The 25,042-nt window shown below is 37.8% G+C and overlaps 1 protein-coding gene across 1 annotated transcript; it reads right to left on the bottom strand.

Annotated features, from left to right (window-relative positions):
• Nucleotides 1–497: 497 nt before the first annotated feature.
• Nucleotides 498–20,411, bottom strand: LOC128213605 (transportin-1-like). Its single transcript, XM_052919505.1, has 22 exons — nt 20,291–20,411; nt 14,004–14,079; nt 13,427–13,683; nt 13,072–13,202; nt 12,823–12,904; nt 11,391–11,513; nt 10,526–10,705; nt 10,163–10,261; nt 8,873–8,951; nt 8,372–8,697; nt 7,891–8,040; nt 6,262–6,336; nt 5,872–5,958; nt 5,492–5,599; nt 5,207–5,365; nt 4,812–4,899; nt 4,560–4,658; nt 4,271–4,366; nt 2,863–2,938; nt 1,356–1,530; nt 889–1,007; nt 498–580 (listed from the first exon to the last, which is right to left on the bottom strand). Exons 1-21 carry the CDS (start codon nt 20,387–20,389, stop codon nt 900–902), a joined length of 2,673 nt encoding a protein of 890 aa, XP_052775465.1. The 5' UTR covers nt 20,390–20,411; the 3' UTR covers nt 498–580; nt 889–899.
• Between the last annotated feature and the right edge of the window lie 4,631 nt (nt 20,412–25,042).

Raw genomic sequence — 25,042 nt, 5'->3', positions numbered from 1 at the left:
CACTATGGTTGTTTTTCATTTAGTTCATTTTTTTTCACTCAGCGTTCAAAGTTGCTTATATTGTGAATACAATTTACCAAGTTCAATCTGTTCTTTAAACTCTATGCCAGATTAGCTGGTGTAGGATTTTGCTGGTATGATTGCTGGTGTAATTTCATGGTTTTATGGCAAAGCCAATACAGACCAGGTAACTGATGGTAGACTGCTTTGATGTGTTGGAGATGTTCAACACCGAAGCTAGCATCTTCCTCCGTCCAGATGACGAACAAACCGACAGCAGAGCTATCTGGATGATGATGGTAACTTATGCAGGCTGAGAATTTAAAGTTTCCCACCCAGTAGTAGTAAAACGCGTGCCCACCCTTAAGTTCACGAAGGTAATGCCACAGGTCCGCGATGTGTACCTGCAGCTATCCCAGGATTCCCCAGCGCGTAGACAGAGGCCCGGCCCCCTGTTCCCCTCCCTCCCTTCCCAGCGCGAAGTCGACCCGCCCGCCCGCGAGCCCAGAAAGGCTGATTGGAGAGTTCCCTCCCACCTCCCGCCCAAATATAGAGCTTGTCCACCCAGAATACCCCGCACCTGAAATACACAAATTTAGTCATGTATAAACTTTGTGTTAACATTTACTGTATATATGAGATCTTCTTTGTCAGACTGAACTAAAATCTCAGTACATGTAATTACGGTGTTTTAAAATAACTACAGAACAACTTTTACAGTCAAGATGTAATAAATTATATGTTGTGAAAGAACTTGTACATAAGCAAAAAAAGAACTACAATGGATGTCACCTTAAAGATGATTCTTATAAATATGTAGGGACTGATTTCATTGAGAGCAATACAATGAGTTAACCATGGTTAAGCATCGAAAAGCTAACCACATACCCAGAAATTGTTCACACCGCATAGTGGTGTGCCAGGCGCTCTCTGAGAGGAACTGGGAACTGGTCAGAAAACTTCTTCCAGTTGTCTTCCCCAACCTGGTCCTTGAAACCGTGCAGGATCTGAAAACACATGACAGTTTGATTGGTTAGAGGTTAGTCATCTGGCTCAACTTACAAGCATGAATAAAAATATTTTCTGAAGGAAAACCAGATGCAGGCCTGAGGTATATTGTAATAATTCATTTGCCTTACAAACTTCCAGTCAATAATGCAAGAATTTCGTTATTTTCAAACATTTGAATGTACTTTCTTACTCTCTAAGAAAGATGTGAATAAATAAAATTTAATAAATTATCTGTAAATTTCGACAATTTAAAATGTATACATGACAATGGGTATTTTCATATTCACCGTGTTATACATGTGACATATAAAATCATCATCATATATTTAAGATCTATTGGCCACCTTGTAAAACATCTCTTTGAGGTCCTGTTTGGGGTGTACCCAGGAGGCAACGGCATCACAGAAGAATATGAAGTCCTGTACGACCCCGCCAGGGTTCACACTAATCATATGACACACACCTCTAAACGCAGAGTCCTTCTCCTCGTTGTCACGAATGTTACGTAGTGACGTACACCTGTGTCAGCAAGGAAGCATGATTATTTCCGAGTGACTGCCTTGAAAATGAACTTTATCTTACATGTAAACCAGAATATTAGACAAGTCCCCTGACTAAAGTGCCCATCATTTTCATAGTCAAGATCACAATATACTTTGACCTTCTGACCCATAAATCAAAGTGTCATCTACTGACCATGACCAATGTCAATAGTAAGTTTAAAGATTCTACAACACCAGACATCCAAAAGGAATTTTATCAGAAAAGCATATGTGACGCTGGGAAGAGTAATCCCTCTGTCTGTCAGGCACCACAGGCGACACAAATACTGAATTACTTCTGTATACAAACAACAAATGTTAAATACAATATCAATATCTCTTTTAAGACACATTCATAATGAGCAAAATCATATTGACACAACAACACAATTGTTACATATGTTGATAATTGAAGTCTTGTGTTTCTTACACAACATTAAATAAATTAAAACATAGGTAAGAAAGCACACTGTAATTTATAACCGTTCCTTTAACTATATGTTCACCACTATGCTATGATTCAAGATACATGATACAGACACCGCCAGACCTCAAATTTTCTAGTGACAAGATAAAAATTTCAGTCAGACCAGACAGAGTTGCCTAACCTACTATTTTACGGTGAATAAAGCTTCTATTCAGATAATAAGTCCCCATGTTCTAACCCAAAGTATCCCCATGTTCTAACCCAAAGTATCCCCATGTTCTAACCCAAAGTATCCCCATGTTCTAACCCAAAGTATCCCCATGTTCTAACCCAAAGTATCCCCATGTTCTAACCCAAAGTATCCCCATGTTCTAACCCAAAGTATCCCCATGTTCTAACCCAAAGTATCCCCATGTTCTAACCCAAAGTATCCCCATGTTCTAACCCAAAGAACATATTGCATTATGCATTAAAAAGTTTAAATTCCAGGTTGCACACATCGGTTGTTTCCACTATGCATCAGACAATGCCGATGACGTGAAAAAAGAAGAAGATAATTTTCTTTCATAGCCGGGCTTCAGTGCCATTTGTTGTGCAATTGTAAAGAGAACAAACATAAAATTGTAAATTTTCAGAATTATACAGAAATAGATTTTGGAATTTAAGTAGTAATTTTTAAATACTGATAGTAAACCAAATCATGTTTTTCATTCCAATTTTAATCGGAGAGAAGGTCCGATCAGGTCGTAAAATTTGTCTAACGTTCAGGATTTTTACCAGTCAAGCTCGATGGTCTGACAGGTTTGGCGATGTCTGATGATACATGATACAACATTCAAATACACTTCTTGAGGTACACTAGATGGTAAAGGCATTACAGACCATTGTCGTATGAACTGTTGAAGATTGGGTGCCACTTCCGCGGGACACACGAGCCCCAATCGACCTATCGTGATGGCTACATTCCCCAGTGGAACAGCAACAAAGAAGAAAAACAAGAAAACAACAAATAAGTAACTCAACAAACCAAGCACACGCTATTTCCATTCAGGGGTGGATCATTCTACATGTATATATATTGTACAGATACTGTGAAATCATTAATGTTCGTGGGGCATTAATGTTCGTGGTTTTCGTGGGTTGGGTGATCCACGAATTCAAGATCCCACGAAATATAAACCCTTTATTCACTTTTTCAATTGCCATGTTATGTACATAGTTTAGTTTATTCGCTACAGAGGCCACAGTAGTGAATTTAGGGATTGTTTATTCAAATATTTGGACCTTCTCGGCATTTTCACAGTTTGCAAAATTCTTAATTGACATTCAATGGCTTCGCTTTTCTGTATTTATGATCAGGGTACATCTTCTTTTATGACCTAAATTTCTAACTAAATCGATAATTGACATGGGTATATGCACTAATTGGCATGTTGTACCACTTTAGCGAGTGTGATAAACCGAGTGATTTAGAAGCAGAAATCACAGGCCAGCGCGTGGAGTTAATGCAGACGATCTAGAAATATAGCAGTTTCGATTTTTTTTTCAAAAACGAAAAACCACGAATTTAAGTACCCACGAAATTGTAATTTTTAGGGAAACCATGGAATTTCATGCCAACGAATATAAATGATTTCACAGTATAGGAGTTTGCAGCCTGTAAAGTTTGTTTCTGGGTGCATATGGGTGGAACTATTTTTCTTCAAAAGAAACAGGTTACATGTGCTTATTTATGTGAATCAACCCTTTATATTATAAATACTTTCAAATTAATACATAATTTATAGGGAATAAGCATTGGCTCCAACAGGGAAACAACCTCTTTGTCCTTAAAATGATACACCCACACACCAATAAACAACTTAATGTCAAATAAATAATTATTCAATAAATGCAAAACATAAAAGTTGACCTTATTAAGACTAAACTAAACAAGGACCTTTCAAGTTCCCATTTATTTAATCTGTTATATGTATGCTTGCTACATTGAGAGGCTGATATACCAGAACAATATCTATGTATCGTGACAGGGTGACATTCAACATCATGCTATATTATGAGCCATCAAATCACTTCTCAAGACACTAAATGTAACAAGATTTACAACCGTAAAAAGTCTTAAATGATATCAGTTTGTACAAACATTATCTTAAAACAAAACTGCAACATTTTGTTTACACATTCAGCCTTTTTAATCAATGTTTTACTATCTATCAATTTTGATTTGGTTTAATATCCTCCCTTGACCGAAAGTTAAAACAAAGAACATGCAGTGCTAGATTTAACCCACCTGTATTCTCCAGGAGGGTTTTTGGAGTGTTCGGTCGATTGATAATCTCAATAAGATTCCCGAGTACAACTGGGACATACTCCTTCATATCAGGACCTGAAATACAGGACATTTAAAAAAAGTTACAGATCATGCATGCTTTCGTGGTAACAGTACATGGCTCGTTGCAACAGCAGTACTACATGTTTATTTAACCTCAGTATGATATATAATGTGTTTGAACCTGCATTTTAAATTGCTATCAATACATAAATATTCTTAACAAATTAAACCCCTTCTATGTACTTACCCATTTTAATGGAGATTTCTCCGATTGCCCAGGTGGCGTTGTTGCATACAGAGATGTACTCTGGGTTGAGATTGTGGCCCAATATAGGCATGAAGTCACCTGTAACACATACACATCAACTTATTAAGATTTAGCAAAAAGTAACCATAAGTATAAATGCATGATTTTAAATAGAACACATTTTTTTAATTGTGAGGCAATTAAGGTTTTATTTTCATCAGCTAATGAATGACACCCTCAGTGTGTACGTACCTATACACTGTTTGACATGCTGGAAACAAGCCTTGGTGAGATCTCCCAGCAGGGCAAATGAACTCTGTCGAACCTCGGGCATCGGGTCCTGATATGAAGCATGACCAAAAGTTTAAACATCTCGGCAAGAAAAGGAGTAGCAACATACATGTATATTAAATTTGATACAATTACACATGAGACACCTATATGTATCACTGGAAGTTTTACTTACATAACAGTCACAACAGTCACACATTATGCAAAACACATTTACAATAGTTTTCTGTTCTCATATTTTAACAGTCACTGTTTACATGCAAATGTTTCATTGAGAAGCGGCACGATTTACTATGGAGTTAACAGACCAGAGTAGACCAGCCCCCTACCCAAACGCCATGGTAGGTGTGCCCTACCTGCATACACTGGTAGAGTAGTTTTAGTATGTCACTGTTGGCCACTAGTGTCTCGATCTGCTGATTGAGGCCTTCTGCCAGTCCAGACAATAGGTCCAATGCCACAATCATGAAGTCCTTGTCAGGGGGGTCAAACTGATCAGGACTCTGCATGCTTGCCTGTAATTTACATACAGGTCAAGAGATGTCATACATGAGAACATTAATTCTTCCATGTCAGATTAAAGACCTGTTCCAACAAAAGGCGAACAATTCAGCATCTAGGTATCTCTGACAGTTACTCACCAGGTTTTGTCCGAGTGTCTGTTCCACAAGGGAAACACACCTTCTGTACACAGGCTCGCAGTAGGGCAGGAATCCGGACTGCAGGGCAGTGGCCACACTCGACAAACACTGCAATGGCAATATGTAATACAATTTTGAGCTGGTTTTGTTTTTTCCAAGACATTTATCATACTTTTTTATACAAATTCAACCATACAATTCATCAGATCTTGGCATACTTTTTTTATTCCAGCTAAATCAGAGAACATTTGTCTTCCTTGTGTATCAGTAAGAGAGAGTTCAATTTCTCATCATGTCAGCTGGAATCATACTGCATTTGCATGCTTCTCTTATTCAGCCAAAACAATGATTATTCTAAAAATGACCAGTCAACAACATACCTCGAGAAGGGGAAACAGGTCCTTGTCCTCATCCTTCAGAACGTTCCACTTTTCTATCAGGGGTGGCATTAACATGCTCACATACTCCTATAACAGATCCAAGTGCGAGTTAGTGTATAAATATCCAATCAAATATTCATCTTGCCTTTGAAGTGCTTTGAGGAAAAAGGCCAATTAAGTACTACCCAAACATTGATCGAAATACGTACACACTCTGCATAGGTTAAATGTTTGCCCAGCTTGCTCAAGATTCAAATTTTGTACAAGCCGGGGTCAATGATTAATCCAAGTCTTTCCCTACAACTGCTCAATATTTGCAGAACCTGTTTCATGTATGTTACGCAATATTGTTTAGTTCACCATATATTTAAAATGACAAGGTTGACTCACTGGTTTGTTAAGATGGTGACCCACTGAGTCTGCAAGAGTTCCAATGGCATCATAGAGGATCAGCAGGTTCTTGTGCTGCAATAGGATAACGGGTCAATTATGCCACCCTCACTCAACTAAGATGTAAAACTGAGCCTTTTAGAAAATAACATGTATACAGGAAAAAATATGGAAAGAAAATCAGTTTGTTCAGACAGTACGAATACATGCAGACACTCATTGTTTGCCTCGTGTGCTATGATGTCATCACATCAAACTAACTTCACAGGGTATGTAGGTGTAAAACCTAGAACTAGCTAACTCTAAATAAGTAATGAACTCATATCATGGGAAAGAAACACCTTTATATTGAAAGTTTACATTTTTTGTCCAGGTTTTAAAAAGGTCAAGAGTGCTGCAGAAGAGGGACACGGCATCAGGATCAAGTGAGAAAAGGGCACATTGTATTAGGCTGAGAAGATCTTAATACAATTAAACACCATTTCTAGCATTTTTTTTTGTTCAATTTTATAGTGTTTAATTCATGTTATATAAGTTTTTAAAAGCAGAATATGTGTTTGTTTTAATCAAACAAAAGAAGTAATAAACTCTATGAAGAGAGAAGGGTGCACAAACTGGTCTGCATTAAGGCATTAGGGTGCCAGTTTGTTCAGACAGTACGAATACATGCAGACACTCATTGTTTGCCTCATGTGCTATGTTGTCATCACATCAAACTAACTTTACAGGGTATGTATGAGTAAAACCTAGAACTAGCTAAAGTTTAATAGACTTCATAAGAACTAAACTGATAAAATTATAACTATTTATAGCTTTGCATTATGTAGGGTTAGCAGATCTACATATGGAATTATATAAAATAGAATATTCATAAGCCTGACACCTTAAAAATTGTACAAAATGTAGGGTTTTAGCAATGTTTTAAATCGAACAGAGTGCTGCAGAAAGGGGCATGGCATGCAGTGAGAAAAGGGCACATTGTATTGCGCTGTAAAAATCTTGAACACTGAATTTGACAAAAAAAATGTTAGGAATGGTGTTTAATATTAGGGTTTAAATTCCAGTTATGTAAAGTTTGCATTGTATGTATTTAAGTACAAAAACATTATTTGACAGTCTTCAGCATTTAACTGTATGAAGGCAGAATGACGCCCATGACGGACTCCATGAGAACAGAATGGTGTTACAAAAAAATGGGGTAAAGCAACTTTTCATACCTCTTAAGCTAAAACCATACAGATGTTTACAAATCACACACCCATACTACATAGACTAGACTCTCAAATTCTAAAAAACTTAGCCTTACAGAGGAATGTCTTGTATACACCAAAGTATATGAAGAGCAACAACAGTAATAATGCCAGTTTGTTCAGACAGTACGAATACATGCAGACACTCATTGTTTGCCTCATGTGCAATGTTGTCATCACATCAAACTAACTTATTTTTTACAGAGTACATGTACAGCTTATGCTTAACATTTAGATTTCAAACTGTAAATTACACATCACATATTTATTAAAAAAAAAAAAAATACAATGCAGAAAAATAAAACATTTTCTCCAAAAATAGATTATGGAAAAGCTTTTCTACCGCTGAAACCCACTCATGAAAAAGGGTTTTGTTTACCTGGTACTTGCTGAAGGCAAATACGAGAGTCTCGAGTATAAAGCCGAGGTAGGGCACAAGTTCTGTACATGCCTCCTCCTCTAGTGTGGCAAACGCCGAACATGCAGCCTCCTGGACACGCTTGTTTGCATCCAACACACGCTTCAACAACTGGATAGGGAGATACAGAATCTCAATTAGCTATGATTGTACATATTAAAATTTGCTCAAACATATTTTCATACAATGGCTAAGTTCACCTACATGTACACAACTGATCTGACAGCTCAGACAAAATGTTCTCTTCCTAACACAATCAGTAAGAGAGAGTTCAATTTTCATCATGATGTCAGTATATACAGAAGGCACATTGATATTCTCATCTTTTTGTGTTCCAAATCAAAAGTAATGTTTGATTAACTAATCCATTTTTTTTTTATATAGGTCTGATAAGACCAAAAAAAAATTCAAGACAGGACAACAGCCACCAATCAGTTTGTACCTCTGTCATGAGTGGTTTCAGATATTGCTCATGGGGCTGGCCGACAACCCAGTGTGCGTATCGACTCAGGGTCCAGCATGTTATGGACCGCACGAGGGCCTTCTTGTCCGCAAGGCAAGTGATCAGGTATGGTATGAGCTCAGGCAGATGTGGGATCATGCCGTTCATGCAGCCCTCCGCAATGGCTCCAAGCACAAGGATGCCAGACTCCTTGATCTCCCAGTTTGCGTGAAACAGAATCTCCTTCAGTATGGGAAGCAGGACAGGCAATATGTCTTCCCTAAACACGTTGGCCAGAACGTCCAGAGCAGCTGCCGAACACTTACCTAAAATTCAGGTATTTTAAGTAATATTTCCATCCCATCATATAAATAATTTTAAATCCAGATCTACTTTGTAACTTTCATAAATTCACTTCTTGTAAATAGCTAAAAAAGAAGTTGCCAGTACATTAATTTCAATATTGCTTGATCAAAATTAATCTTGAGAAAGGAAACATACGGAGATTCCAGTCCGAAAGACTGTCATCATCATCCATGCCATCATCATCAGAGTCCCCTTCGCCATCACCATCTCCCCCCTGAAACACATGGTCATGGTTATGGTTATTTTCCCCCCCACAAAAAGCAGGTGTTTTTTTCTTTCTTGAAGACCTTACTTCTAGACCTGTTTTTTCAAAACAGAATCTACAATAGTAACTACCGTATTTTCTCGACTATAAGACGGGGAAATTGGGTCCCGATTTTTACCCCCAAAGTAGGGGACCCGTCTTATAAGCGAGTCGATAAAATATTAAAAAAAGATTAAAGTCAAAATCAGTTAAATTTTACATAGGGTATTCGTCTATCCAGTCTATCGTCTGCTGATATAAGTATGGGGCAATTAAGTAAACAACAACACGAAATCTCTTCACCGCGCGTGCTCTGACGTCACACAGTGTACCGTTATATCTGCATTTTTTCTCATGGCGCGTGTCAGTATAATTAGTTTGACAGATATTTCAAATCAATAAATTGGAATCTTAATATGATGTAGGTACCTAACTGTCAATTTGATTAAGCAAACAAATGACAATGCGAATATGAATCCTTTATGTTCGTCGCCAATCAAGGGACGATATTGTCTAAAGCATTATTGCTAAACAAACACCTATTCATACCTCCGCTTTTCGCAGTTATGTTATTGAAGCCATTTATTTTGCCGAAGAACTTCATTGGTGTCTTTAATAAAAAAATAAACTAAAACAAACATATGTTGTTATTGATTAATCATTACAATTTCGAAAAGTAACGACCTGTCCTGCAAACTTATGTACTCATTTTTAACCTACCTCCAAATAGACAGCTCACAGTTGACCGCCATTTTCTTTGAGTAAAACAAAAACAGTTACCGCGAAAGTCGATAATTGTCCGTTGAGCTTGAACATTTTTACACATTAGGAATAATTTTAGCATTTTAGATTTGCTTAAAAATTGACCCCGTCTTATAAGCGAGTCGAAACAAAAAGCACCAGATTTCATGGGCAAAGTTAGGGGGCCGTCTTATAAGCGAATCGCCTTATAGTCGAGAAAATACGGTAGGTTATTAAGTATGTTGATAAGATGTCTTTGAATCCCGATTATGAAACTGCTATCAGACAGTACGAATACACAGCAAACACTCATTTAATCATGTGCAAGTTTTGTCATCATTTAGCATCTTACCTCAGCAACTTATCTCAAATATTTACCATAATTATGTGACAAAAGAATCAACATTTGTTTTAACCCCTAAGAAAACATGATCCCTCACCTCTCCTTGGTGTTTCTGGTTGTGTGACCTGGCGCGATGGAAGCGTGGCTTGATGTCAGACTCCTTGTCTGGCACCATTTCATCATCCTCTACATCACCCTGTAAGAAACAACACAGGGGTTAATAGATTTGTTCAGGTTCATTATCATATCTCAAGTTTTAAATTTAGTAATAAGGCTTTATGTATAATTTGCACAAAATCATAAAAATAGGTGATTAACATTGAATGCACAAGGTGCAAGAGGTTTGCTCAAAAGATATCCTTGTCTAAATTTACACCACTTAATAATTCATTTGATTGAAATTTAATTTTTACAAGGAAACCAAAATAATACACCGGGGTTAAACTGAACACCACACTACCTTGAGAAGGATAATGTCGATCTCGCTGTACTTCATGCCCTTGACAAGGATGGGCACAAGTTTCTCGATGTGTGGGGTCAGCACCTCCTTACAGATGGGCTGCTCTGCCAGAGACAACCAGTACTCACAGGCCTCCAGCGCCACCGTGTCATCATCGTCAGTCGTACGCATCATCATGTACTAGACAATATATGTATACAAGATAGCATTACTATTTATAAACCTATGCCGTATATAATTTCTGTAAATGGCATTGCCCTTCATCATTTATGTTTTGTATTTACAAGCTTCAATCAGTGTTATAATAGCCTAAACAAAACATCTGTTTTTCTGTTACAAAAAGAAGAAAAGATTGTTCATTAATACATTTATGTACAAATCATGAACACACTGTTCGTATAGGCAGAACTATTTTTGTTGCAATGTTTGCATATTCATTCCAGAAATGGGAACATTTATTTCTAAGCGTTAAGTTTGGACACAACTTAACTATCTTTATCACAACAGGGTACACCAAATTGGACCTTTTAATTTTTAGGCAATAATACCCTTTTGGTCACCAGTAAAAAATTAAGACTGTATCAGGTTACAGAAAACAAACGTATTTCTTTTAAGGACTTGTGCTATAAACACTTCAAATCCTGAAAAATTAGCAATGCTGAAATTAGAACTACTATTATGTTACACTACACTGTTTTTCAAATTCATTGAATGTAATAAAACAATCCTTAAAAAAATGAGAATAATTTGAGTTATATAGGCATATAAACTTACATGAGATCAGTTTTAGCAAATATCAAGTAATTTCTACACAAATAGTTTAACTGCAACATATTTCACACAATCATTCTGAGCAATATCCTACCTCTATGATGCTGTTGATGTGGGGCATGAGGCGGTCCATGCGCACCTCCACCAGCATGACGAGCGCCCGACACACATTCTTACGAACCTCTGTGTCATCATCAGATGCCAGATAAAACAGGTTCTGGAATAACAAAGGCCAAAAATTACATGTGAAATATATGCCATAGTACCAAACTGCAATAATTACACTCCTGTTGCAGTTCAACTAATCTTTAGTTGAACGCATTATCATTTCAATTCCATTTATATTCTAAGTAAAGAAACATCTTTGGAATACTGCTATATATATATTTGCAAGTATATATATAAATATATTTATATATATTGTTACCGTATTAAACAAATTATTCTAGTTATTGGACGTTACGTTATTGCTGAAAAGGTAATGCAATAATGATAAAGCAAGTGACTTCATTGATGCTGCCACTATTCAAACAACTATTTCAATTCGGAATTGTGGTTCATAAAAAATACTTGGGTCATTCGGACCTGTGGTGCACTGACCAATGTTATAAAACTTTTCTCACAATTTCTGAAAAACAGTAAATATTCAGCCAGCAATCACAATTAAACTCACACAAATAGTTTAACTTAATCATATTTTACACAATCAATCTGATAGTGTTGTGCCGATGATTGATGATAATCGACAATTGATCGGAAAGGCCTACGTCAGCGACAATTGATAGTGAAATGTGAACAATCGATTATAGAAACAATGGACATAATCGCTACCGACTACAAGTAAAAAAATGTCATGAAAATATGTTTTGTTTCTGGTTAATGCTTGTTAATGTTGAAACGTAAAGGTGTTACTAGTTTAAGTTATCTAGTCATAGTCTTATCAATTTAGTAAGTCACTACAGTACCTTACTATAAATTTTCTTTGTAATTTAACTGTTAAAAAATTGGTTCTCACCTTTTCATGTTTGTTATCATGATTTTTAAAAACATGTTACCATTTACTTTTTACCATGTAAGAATTTAGTTTTCTCAGTTTTCTTAAAAAAATGTACTTGTAGAACATAATTTTCAACTGCTTGTTGAACTTGTTACTGACTGATTATTAAAAAGAAATTGATATCTTCCTTTGTGTTTATTCTACACATGAATACAATACTAAATGTAAGACAAAAAATAGAGCCTGTGCTCTCATGTTCTATAATAGTAACTTGTAAACATGAAAGGATAGTTGCAATCTAAATAAATAATGTAATTTATACAAAGAAATGTACAAACAATTTTGTAAGGGAACATTGGTGCTTAAAACTAATGCATGTACTGTATCTGCATGCCTTAAATATGATGACCAAAGATAATTAAGTAATGATTGAATCGATAAATAATCGATCATTGATTGATCGGTTTCATAAACCGATTATCGATAGTATTTTTTGTGTCCGATTCCCATCACTAATTCTGAGATGTACCTCAATAAATGCATCTATGTGGACCATGAGCGCCTGAGTTCTGCTGATGATGAACTGGTTCACGCACGCAATAGCATGGGACCTAGAAACAAATAGCAGCATGATGACCTCAGTTAAAAAACATTGCATACATCAAAAATAGCACAGTTGCAAGTTATTTCTTTCTATACCAAATTCTAATATAGAAATCCACAGAGAAATATGAATATAATGGTTTTATCACATTATATTTTTTTTCAATTCATATACCTGATTTTAGGGCTCTGTTGTTTGAAGAACTGTAGAAATTTGGGGATGAGGATGTTGAGGGGTCTGCTGGGGTCATTGTCTAAAGCCTCCGCAGAGTCCTCACAGATCTTCTGCAGGGCTCCAAACGCTCCCTTATAAACAATAGAGAAATATTCAATGCATGTCCTGTCTTTAAACAAATAATGACTGATTATCAGATTGCGATTATCAGATTGCATCAACTAGTTATTTCATTAGTGCGCGTGTATAAGTAAATATCTTATTTTTATGGAGACTCAAATCTTCATGTTTATAAAAAAAAGCAGAAAGTAACATAAGCATAATTATAAATGTTATGAGAAGATGTTATACATACCTCACACACATTATAGTCTTCAGAGTCTAGACATTGGCAGAGTGCAGGAAGCAGCTCTGGCCAGTTTCGGAGGTCTCCCTTGGCAACTATTGTGGTAATCAGGATCCCAATGGTGGCCCTGATGAGGGGAGAGGGGTCTCCTATACTGTTTAGACATTCCTGCTTGATGAATGAGGAAACCTCGGCAGGAAATTTCTCAAAATGGGCTCTTACATTATTTTTCAAAATAAGCCCACTAAGGGATCTGGTGGGATCATCTGGAAGAACATAATTGTGTCATTGAATTAGAATGTTTAACAAGTCATTTTCTCCATGTCTAGACTAGGAATAAGATCAATGAAATTTATATATATATATATATACTTATCAGGAAATCACAATGTTCTGAGGAAAATTAGAATTAAATAATACTGAGAAGAGATCTTGCTTGTTGCCTAATGCGGTCTTGCTTGTTGCCAGATGAGGTCTTGCTTGTTGCTGGATTTAATGCAGGATTTTGTTTGCCTTTACTCCGCACTAACTATTATAAAACAATCAAAAAGACAATCACTAAAGAATTTTGATCATTGTCACTCACCTTCATTTTTCAACTTTGTCAGTACAAATATCAAGTAATTGTTGAAATCTGGAAACTTGTTCAACTCCTCTAGTTTCTGGTAAAGAATGTTAAGGACATAACAGCCCTACACCTTATTGTGTTCTTGTGAAAGAAAGTTGGTTCTAATTTTTTATAAAAATAACCATTGAAAATCATCTGGAAAACTTGTTTATCGAAGATGGAAAAACTTCAACACCCAATTGTGACAATTTATGTTTCAGAAGTTACATTTCCAGTCAAACCATTCAGTACTTACGTATATATTTAAAGGTATTTTGACCATATTTGTGCGTTATTTACAATATTATATGGAAATCTGTGCATTTTTGAGCTGCAGGGAGCTTAAAGCTGCCTCTCACAGATTTAGCATTTGTAAAACTTTTTTATTTTTTGTCTTGGAAATAGCAAATTACATTTTTGTGTAAATATCTGCAAACCCATACATGTGTTAACGTCCCGGACGTCCGGGATTGTCCCGGAAATCATATCTGTGTCACGGAGGGTGCATGTTTGTCCCGGAATGTCATAAAAAAGAACGAAAAAAGTAATCTCGGTATCGATTATCTTAATTTTACCAATGTAAGTCGGCTATTTTGACTGTCCGTGACACTGGTCGTAAAACACAGGACATGCTGACACTAATCCGTTAATTGGTACGTGTGTCGTCGAGGTCATCGTCAATCACCCAGTTGATCTATTGGCCTATTGTTGTGCTTAACGAGTCGGGGAGGGTTCTTATATACAAATTCATTGTTTTCATATGGATTTGTTTGGTCTTATGAATGATAGCTTTTAATTGATGAATTGATATTTTTCACACATTTTACCAACAAACGAGCATGACGGTAAGTTCAAAGAAAGTGACAAAATGAGTAAAAAAACAAAATTAAAACACGGAAAACATCCCATATTCCATTCAAATTTCAAAGTCGATACGTCGTTATACTTTAAACAACTTACGCGTCTATAAGGAATTTTAGTGTTTTGAACTTTTTTCGAACTATCGTTGTGTATTTTCGCTGATATAAAACTGACGATATGGGGTTTACAGGTGGTTATATAGAGTGCTTTAATCACGTGACCATGGTAAGTCACGTGATCGCTTTATACAGCCGATTGGTGACACGTCTCTATCAAAATTATATGCATCTCCAAACGTAAAAAAGCTCATCGACAGGAAAATCTTCTTGATCGTCTGGAAAATATTGTGTGTCATAAACTGCAAACGTTTTAAATGTGATGAAAAAATAAATATTTTGTAACGCATGTTCTCAAAAACCCGAGAAAACAGGTGCCCGTATAGTTGTTTATTTCCTGTTTTGATGAAATCGAAAGAAGACTGCATATCCTCCTGGTTAGCACTTCATTTAAAGCCTGGGAAAATATCTGGTGGTTTTATTTTTTCAAGAAAATGCAGGGAAAAAAAACCATGTCAAGTTAAAAATACGTCTTGGCAGTCAAAATAGGCAGGGTTCGAATTTAGACTCGCATACTCGCAAAATGCGAGTGACATTTGGAAATTGCGAGTGACTTTTATTCAAGCTTGCAAAATTCTGCGAGTGGCGTTTTCTAGACCACAAAATGTTAAAAGGAAAGTAGAATAAACATGAACTTAATTCCGCTATGTAGTCGAGTGTAAACAGCCTATAAGTGGCATGTTTACACTACCGGTATAAAGAAGACGGAGTCACGCTCTAGTAGGTTTTCAAAAATAGAACAAATACGGAAAAGGCCGAGTTTTATCTCGAATCTTTCCGGGATGCTCCGAGGCGTGCATAATACAAAGTAAATACGAATGACGTAATCACCTAGCTCAATCATTGGCTAAATTTAGCACTTTTGCGCACTATATGTTAACCCCATCATCCTTTGAATATATTTCTGCCCAACTGTCAAAATGAATAGACTTCGTTGATCGATATATTTCATGGTCCAAAGTATCCACGCTACATTTACTGTTGCTTTTTTATTTTTAATTTATAATTTTATTGTTTTTGATACTTATAGACTTAATGAAATCTGTAGCGTGCTTGTCAAATCTGTATTAAATTACCTGATGGCGAGGGTAAATATACAAAGTGAACAATGTCAAATTATTGGACAGCTTTGTTATCAAAAAGCTGCCAGCATCAGACGAGTCTTTCCATACCATATTCCCCAAATTATGTCTTAGGTGTTAATTTCTACTTTAATTAGACAATATTATAGGGGGAAAAAGCAAATAATAAAATTGCAAGTTGATTTGTCATTTTGCGAGTTGCCTCAAAATGCAGTCGCAAAATTTTGCGAGTGCTCCTCAAAGTTAAATTCGAACCCTGATAGGTACATTTTCCCGACGTTAAAAACGACTAAAATAGCCCCAGATATGCTCTAGAATGCACCACAGACGTTCCCCATTTTAAAAAAATCCGGGGGGGGGGTGGGGGGGGTGGGGAGGATGCCCCCGAACTCCCCTAGTGTACGTTGACATTACGACGAGTGTCCCGGAATCGACCCAAGAAATTATCACATGTATGGCAAACCAATGATACAAGATTGCTGACAAAAGACCAGTTCGCAGAATTCCACATTTCCTTTCGAAAATTAATGTTTTATGGCTTAAAGCGTTACTAACGATTTAAGAAAAATCAATAAAACATAAAAAAATTAACTTAAATATAGAAATATGTGATCTAATTTTTTGTCAGCAGTCATATACAATTGGTGTCCATTAATATTTTTGCAAAAATTGGCTCGTTCCAAGACAAAATATAACAAGAGATGTTTGTCAAACATTATGCCCCCCCTGAGCGCCATGTTGTCAGGATTATATGGACAATTGAATGAAATATGCATGGACCGAAATGACAGCTGATTTGTTGCTGATTTAAGATTATGACCATTAAAGTGTGAGGATAAAGTGTGTTATGACTGTCATGACCTTTGACTCTATGAACTCAAAATCCAGAGTCATCAGCTGGTCACCAGAAACCGAAATGTCACGTTTGAGGGCCATGGGTGCAGGCATTGTCAAGTTATCACAAGACAAGTTTTTTTCGTTCAAGGTCACTGTGACCTTGACCTTTGACACGATGACCCCTTAAATCATAAGCGGTCATCTACAAGTCAGATGCAACTCCAAGTCAAGTTTGAAGGCCATGAGTTCAGGCATTGTTGAGTTATCACTCAGACAACCTTTTACCATTCAAGATCACTGTGACCTTGACCTTTGGCTCTATGAATCCTAAAATCAATAAGGGTGATCTACTGGTCAGGCTTAACATCCATGTCAAGTTTAATGATCATAGGTTCAGGCATTGTTGAAATATCAGTGGGGGAAGATTTGTTAACTTTTTTTGCGTTAAAGGTTACTGTGACATTGACCTTGGCCTGATGACCCCCAAAGTCGATAGGGGTCATCTACTGGGCAGGCCCAACCTTCATGTCAAGTTTGGTCCAAGAATTGTCGAGTTTGCTTTCAAGGTCACTGTGACCTTGACCTTTGACCCCTAAAATCAATAGGGGTCATCTACTGATAAGGCCCAACCTCCATGTCAAGTTTGAGGGCCATGGGTGCAGGCATTGTCGAGTTATCACTCGGACAACCTTTTACCATTCCAGGTCACTGTGACCTTGACCTTTGGCCAGATGACCCCCCAAAACCATAGGGGTCATCTCCTGGTCAGGCCAATTCTCCAAGTCAAGTTTGAGGGCCATGGGTGCAGGCATTGTTGAGTTATCAATCGGACAACCTTTTACCATTCAAGGTCACTGTGACCTTGACCTTTGGCCCAATGACCCCCAAAAACAATAGGGGTCATCTACTGGTCAAGCCCAACCTCCAAGTCAAGTTTGAGGGCCATGGGTGCAGGCATTGTTGAGTAATCACTCGAACAACCTTTTACCATTCAAGGTCACTGTGACCTTTGACCCATTGAGCCAAAAAAACAATAGGGGTCAGCTACTGGTCAGGCCCAACCTCCAAGTCAAGTTTGAGGGCCATGGGTGCAGGCATTGTCACATTATCACTCGGACAACCTTTTACCATTCAAGGTCACTGTGACCTTGACCTTTGGCCTGATGACCCCCAAAAACAATAGGGGTCATCTACTGGACAGGCCCAACCTCCATGTCTAGTTTGAGGGCCATGGGTGCAGGCATTGTTGAGTTATCACTCGGACAAGCTTTATAATTATTTTACCATTGAAGGTCACTGTGACCTTGACCTTTGACCCGATGACCCCCAAAATCAATAGGGGTCATCTACTGGTCAGGCCCAACCTTCATGTGAAGTTTGATGACCATACGTCCAGGAATTGTTGAGTTATCACTCGGACAAGCTTTGGTCTACCGACGGACCGACCGACCGACATACCGACATGCCTGTGCAAAGCAATATACCCCTCTTCTTCGAAGGGGGGCATAAAAAAGTTGCCGAACATTCAATCTGTGAGAGTGCAGCTTTAAGGCCAATATTATACAAATCTTAACAAGTTTGATTTGTAAATTGATAATCAATGTTGTTTGGAGGGCACCTTTCCATAGCTTTTACAGATATATTGTTGATATAAGCAGAGAGTGGTGATTTCGCTAGCAGGTTTCTGGTGTTTAATAAAAAAAGAAAATCCAGTTTATTTTTTTAATTTGAACTGAAGATCCAGTGACCCACTCGACTGATTCATACCAATGTAAAAAAAAAAATCAATTGTACTTCTACAATATTTAACACCACATTGTTAAATAAAAACAAAAGTTACAAATAAAATATTTTGAGCCAATACCTTCTCTAATTACACTTGTGTTTCATGAAAAAAAATCTGATTTATCTGTCAACAAAACATTTCCTTTTTGAACTTCCTAGCCGGTGCCCATTTCTTTACCGCTCAATATACTTGGCACAAGAATTTGTTGTTCTTGGCTAAGAAAAATACAAGTGGGATATGGACAGTCACTAGCTACAATAATGAGCGATCACGGATACTTTTTTTATTATTTTGGCATTTCATGTGTATCCCTGTAACGCTACAACTCTCTACCATTTAACACTGGGCGAAAGAATTTATAGTAATATTATGCATCGATGTTGAATAATAATGATATAATTGTTCGAAATGTACCTGAAAGTGATCTTAACTGGGTTGGATTTGTCGTTAGTCGTTATTTTCACATAAATATACTCTGGGTCACGAAATGAGCGTAGCAGTCCACCATTTTTTATACATGTTGATTTTTATCGAATAAATTTGTACCCATCCGTCAATGATTGTTAACCCTGTGCGCAGTCACAGTTATCCTCGCTTTTCTATGTATTGTGCAGAGCAACGCAACAGTGTTCAAAAATGGTGATACCTAATCATCATCATCATCATCATCATCACGAACATCATCATCATCAACTTCTCCCAACTTGACCCATCAAACACGTTAGCGTTCAGCGCATTGAAATGGTTGCATTTTTAATAGTGTTATTTAACCGAGCCTATTATTTGTATTAACGACCAAAATATTCGAAATCCTCTACCCCGTTTCATACATGTACACAACCTGTCAGATTTGTCCTAGATTTACAGATTAATGGATACAATCGATGCATGTAAGTGCATAATGGTATCTGGACATGTTTTTTCGCCATAATGACATAAATAAATGTGTGTTTGATAGTACACAATGATATTTTCGTAGAAATTTGAATTTATAACAAAGATAATTTAAAAATAGTGGCCGCGAGGATCCTCTGCGCAAGGCCCGTTTGCTACTTTTTGCTGGGATGGTGGACGTCACCAGTCTGCCATAGTCTAAAAATAGTCAAAAGACTGGTTGACGGCCATTTAGGTGGACTAGGACAGTCACCAGAACTATATTTGTCAAAGGCTCTGAAGTGGCTTTTTATATGGACTAGACCATACACCAAGCATTGGAGAACTAGTCTTGATCACTGAAAGCTATTTCTATCTCTACCAATATGGGGAGAATGACCTACCGATCTCTGCAATATATTTATATATTATTAGACTGGTGGTATTCATTTTTTTCACTTTTCTCTTCCTACAGAATCAGTCAAGTTTATACAAACTCATTGATAGACTTATATACATTAGAAAATAAACTAATAGGCAGAATGTTTCAGACCAGTAAATTTCTGATACAAATTTCTTATTTTTCAAGAAAAGAATTATTGCTTTTGGTTTAGCGCGTTAAGACCACGTGCATTTTCAAATGGTATTTCTCGAGAATTGAACAGACACAATTGACAACCATACGTCGAGCTACATTACTGGAAAGGATACTTGTTGAACGGCTCTCTGTGTGGCATTATCTGGTGACTGCGATTCCTTTAAAAGCTGTAGAATTTGTCTCAATCCATTTTCTTCTGGCTGCCACGCCATTTTGGATTTTTGATATGCAATAAGTTCCGGTTCCTGTCAATTTAGTCCAAAGATATTTTTACCCAAAAGAAGAAAAAACATTATTTTTATTGTCGACCACTTTTCGAGCGTTGTTTAGTTTTATCTGGGACCAATAACAATCGTACTCCCAGGTTTTATTTACTCATTGTACTTTTTTTTATTTAATATCAATATTCTGAACTGAACACAGATATGAAACTGAAATAGCTTTAGTATGTTGATATTGGCAGAAATTGCTTCAACAAAAGTTGTAATTAGGATCAGTTAGGCCTATCAGTCACTTTTAAGTATGGATTTGTTTAAAACATCTTAGCTACAGGTTCAAATCAAGCAATGAATAACTCTTACAATTGGCGTTCGCAGACCTTAACAACCAGCGGAGTATTTAAGCAATTTTAGCTCCCCAAAGCCCAGTGGTTTCAAAATCAGGAATACAATTAAAGACTAAACACAAAGCTACATGTACTTCTTATTGCTTAAACTGTGTTGTAATTTCACTGAATGTTGGCGCTCACATTTCTAATTAATTGTTCTTGACTGATTTTTTCAAATGTTCTTTCCGGAGGGGACACACCTCCCGCTCCAATCCCATGTAACATAAGGACCAAACCAATCATATCACACTACAAATGTACCTCCGTTTAATAAGATAGGGCTGACTTGGGAGAAATCTAAAGCAAGTCTGAGACGTGTTTTCCATCCGAGTGTTAAAATGACTAAAATTAATTAAAATAAGAGTGGTTATCCACATTTCCTTGAACAAAGACTGATATATTTTGGTTACTGGTAAACTATTGCACGTTAAAAATGTCTTGCTAAACGGTCACTCTGCTGGTTACCGCCCTCGGCCAGCTTCTCCATCCTTACACCATCCACCAAGTACATGCGATCCAAGATGGCGGCGCCCATGTCAAGGGACAACAACAACCGTCGACAATACATCTTGCTAGAATTCATGCTTGCTCTTACTGTACTGTCATATATTGCTTATATGGATGAACCAACATTGTCCAGTCTCACATCACTTACAGCAGTTTCTTTTTCGACTACACACGTACATTCCAAACTTCTCCTTCGCTGTTCGTCGGAACCTACCAACAAGCCGAGATACCACACCAGGTAACAGAAAAGGACACTGCCTAGGCTTATTATTACTTTTACTTTCTGGGGACAATATGCGGACATCTGCCCGTGTGGCCTTTGTAATATCCCAGTCACCTGGTCCCACCTCGGAGTCGCTTGCAACAACTGCAGCGTGTGGTTTCACAAGTCGTGTGAAGAGATACCAACCAAAGACATGTCATATTTGAATCGTCCATCAGTCGTCTGGCAATGTTGTCGTTGCGACAGTATTAATGTAGACAGTTTCACCTACAATAACTTTGATTTTTCAAACGTCTTTACACCTCTCTACGAAGTCGACTCGACATTTGACTAAGTTACTTCCTCCTGCTTCCAACCACAGAGAACACGGCATCCCCCACAACCAGTCAAACCTCAGACTACTCACAGTCAACTGCTGCAGCATTCGCACTAACAAATCCGAGTTCAACGCCGCGCTTGAGTAAATCAAACCTGACCTGATATGTGGAACCGAATCCTGGTTGAAAGGTGTGAAGCCTGGGAAAGACCCCGACAAGATCAGCATCAAGTCAAGTGAGATATTCCCACCTGAGCTGACAGTCCACCGTAATGACAGGTCATCTGGTGTCGGAGGAGGTGTGTTTACCGCCACTAGAGATGCACAACCACAACTCTCAACCAATTGCGAGATAGTATGGCCGAAGATCAAGACGTGGAAAAGCAAGGACCTTTACCTTTGCTCCTTCTATATGCCCCACAGAAACATAAACGACATCCGCAAACTTGATGAATCTCTACGTCAACTAATTACTTCAGCACGAGAAAAACACATCATTCTGGCCGCCGACTTCAATTGCCCAGACATAGACTGGTCCAATATGGTTGTCAACAAGGGTGCAGCCGACAGGGAAGTATATACAACAAGCTTTGATTGATCTCTCCATTGAACACCGCCTTACTCAGGTACACAACCAGCCAACTCGAGATAACAACATGCTTGACCTGGTCTTCACCAACAACCCTTCATTGATAAAAACTTCTTCTCCTTTCCCAGGTATAAGTGATCACGCTTTGGTTGTGGCGGACATTAACATCATCCCCCAGTACATAAAACAAAAACCACGTAAGACCTTCCTCATCTCTAAAGCAAACTGGGAAAACATACAAAAAGACATGGAATACCTCTCTAAGGCAGTTATTGATGCAGCAGGTAGAAATCAAACCTCTGTTCAAAGTCTATGGAACATCTTCAAATCTGGCATTGAGAAGTCTATGACTACTAACATTCCATCCAAACTCAGTAAAAAACGCCAATCACTGCCCTGGCTCAACAAAGACTTAAAGAAAATGACAAGGCGGAAGTTCAGGTTATACAAACACGTTAAGCAAACCCAACAGTGGGGCTCGTTTAAGCAGTACCAACGTGAATGCAAGAAAGCCTTCAAGAAAGCTGAGGTCAACCACATCAACAACACTATTCAGAAAGGACTCGAAGAGAATAACTCGAAACCATTCTGGCGGTACGTCGAATCCAGAAGACAAGATAGCGTTGGAGTGGCACCCCTCAAGAAGGCAGAAAGGCTAGTCAATAATGGCAAAGAGGAGGCCCTAATCCTGGTTGACCAATTCAAGTCCGTCTTCACCAGGGACGATAGCAACCCACAACTCCCAGATAAACTCTAGAGAAGTAAGTCTCCCTCTTACCATTACTACGAAAGGGGTCGAGAAGCTCTTCCAAAGCCCTGGGACCAGACAAGATATCAAACCTAGTATTGAAGACCTGCGCCAACCAGATAGCACCTGACTTAAGCACCATCTTTCAGTTTTCAGTTGATACAGGTACACTTCCTTCAGACTGGAGGAACGCTAACATTTCCGCTGTATTTAAGAAAGGCGATGTACACCTAGCCGAAAACTATAGACAAGTATCTCTAACGTGTATATCCCGTAAACTCCTTGAACAGATCATCCGTAAACATATTTTGGACCACCTAGAGGCAAACAACATCCTGACCTCATTAAACCACGGTTTTCCATCTGGCTTTTCTTGTGAAACCCAGCTTCTCACAACAGTCCGCGACCTCCTCTCCAGGCATGATGTTAGATCACAGATTGACATGGCCATACTCGATTTCAGCAAGGCCTTTGACACCCTTATAAGAAACTTCTACACAAACTTCAGCTGTATGGAGTCACCGGCAACATAAACAACTGGCTAAAAGATTTCCTGACAAACATGACCATGAAGGTAGTGGTAGAGGGTGAAGAATCCGAACCAGCCGCAGTTGACTCCGGCGTGCCACAGGGCACAGTCCTCGGCCAACTCCTCTTCCTTTGTCATATTAATGATCTACCAGACTCGGTTATTTCCACTAGAAAAAGGTTCCCCTACCAGTTTGTCACAACCAGTCATATGCGTCATCATTTCTAACTGCTTTGTACAGTCCGAGATTGGACCTCCCTTCCTTTAGCAACAAGACACTCGGAAACAGTCCAATCTTTTAAAAACAAACTTCAAACACACTCCACAAAACCATCTCCCCTTTACAATGTCGGTTCGCGCCACAACCAAATCATGCATTGTCGTCTAAGACTTGGGTGTAGTTCGCTTAACCATGATCTTCACAGAAAAAATATCATTGACTCCCCTATATGTACGTGCACCGCAATTGAAGATGCGTCCCATTTCCTCATGATATGCCCTTTATACTCCACCCAGAGACAGCGATGTTTCAATGACCTTCATTGTGCACCAACTATTCATAATTTACTTTTCGGTGACGATCGCTTAACTTTTGAACAAAACAATGACATATTTCTGTGTGTGCAGAGGTTTATATCAAGTTCAAGGAGATTCGATGCTTGATCATTCTGTTTGGTATCGGGGGCAATGTGTCATGCATAAGATGATAAACCTACTATATAGCTGCATGTGTTAGAAATGATAACAGTTTATAAGCAAATATATCACACATCTTATTTTTAGCATCTTGATCGGATTTGAATATTATAAATACGTCTATTGAACTAAATAACTATTAGGAAAGGAATTTACATAAGTTTTTAGTAACTTGTTTTCCAATCCTTATTATTCGTATTGTTGTTAAAATACCTTGTATATCTAAGGAATGAATTGCGAGATTTATGTCATTATCGGGGTATGAACGCAATTGGGCTGGTCAAAGTGAGTGGAGTCCGAAGGACTCCACGCGTACTTTGACCAGCCCAATTGCGTTCATATCCCCGATAATGACATCAATCCCGCAATTCATTACTTATATTTACACCAATAGTGCATTATTTCATTCAAGAATTGTTAAAAAAATACTTTATTTCATTTAAGAAAACCTTTCAGTAATCCTTTCTTACCCATTCTGTAAATAGAACGACCCGACTTTAACCGGAAACGTTTTATCAAATGACGTCACGATAACGCGGGAAAAGATCAACCTCTTGAAATCACTTTTAAACGTAAAATTGAAACACTTATGGCAACACTACATTTAACATATCACAATTAAACACTTTCTAAAATGTTTATTTATATAT

This window comes from Mya arenaria, chromosome 13 (assembly GCF_026914265.1).
Source record: "Mya arenaria isolate MELC-2E11 chromosome 13, ASM2691426v1".
In the NCBI taxonomy this organism is placed as follows: domain Eukaryota; kingdom Metazoa; phylum Mollusca; class Bivalvia; order Myida; family Myidae; genus Mya; species Mya arenaria.
The sequence above is the reverse complement of the archived record's forward strand: the minus strand, read 5'-3'. Positions and strand labels throughout refer to the sequence as shown.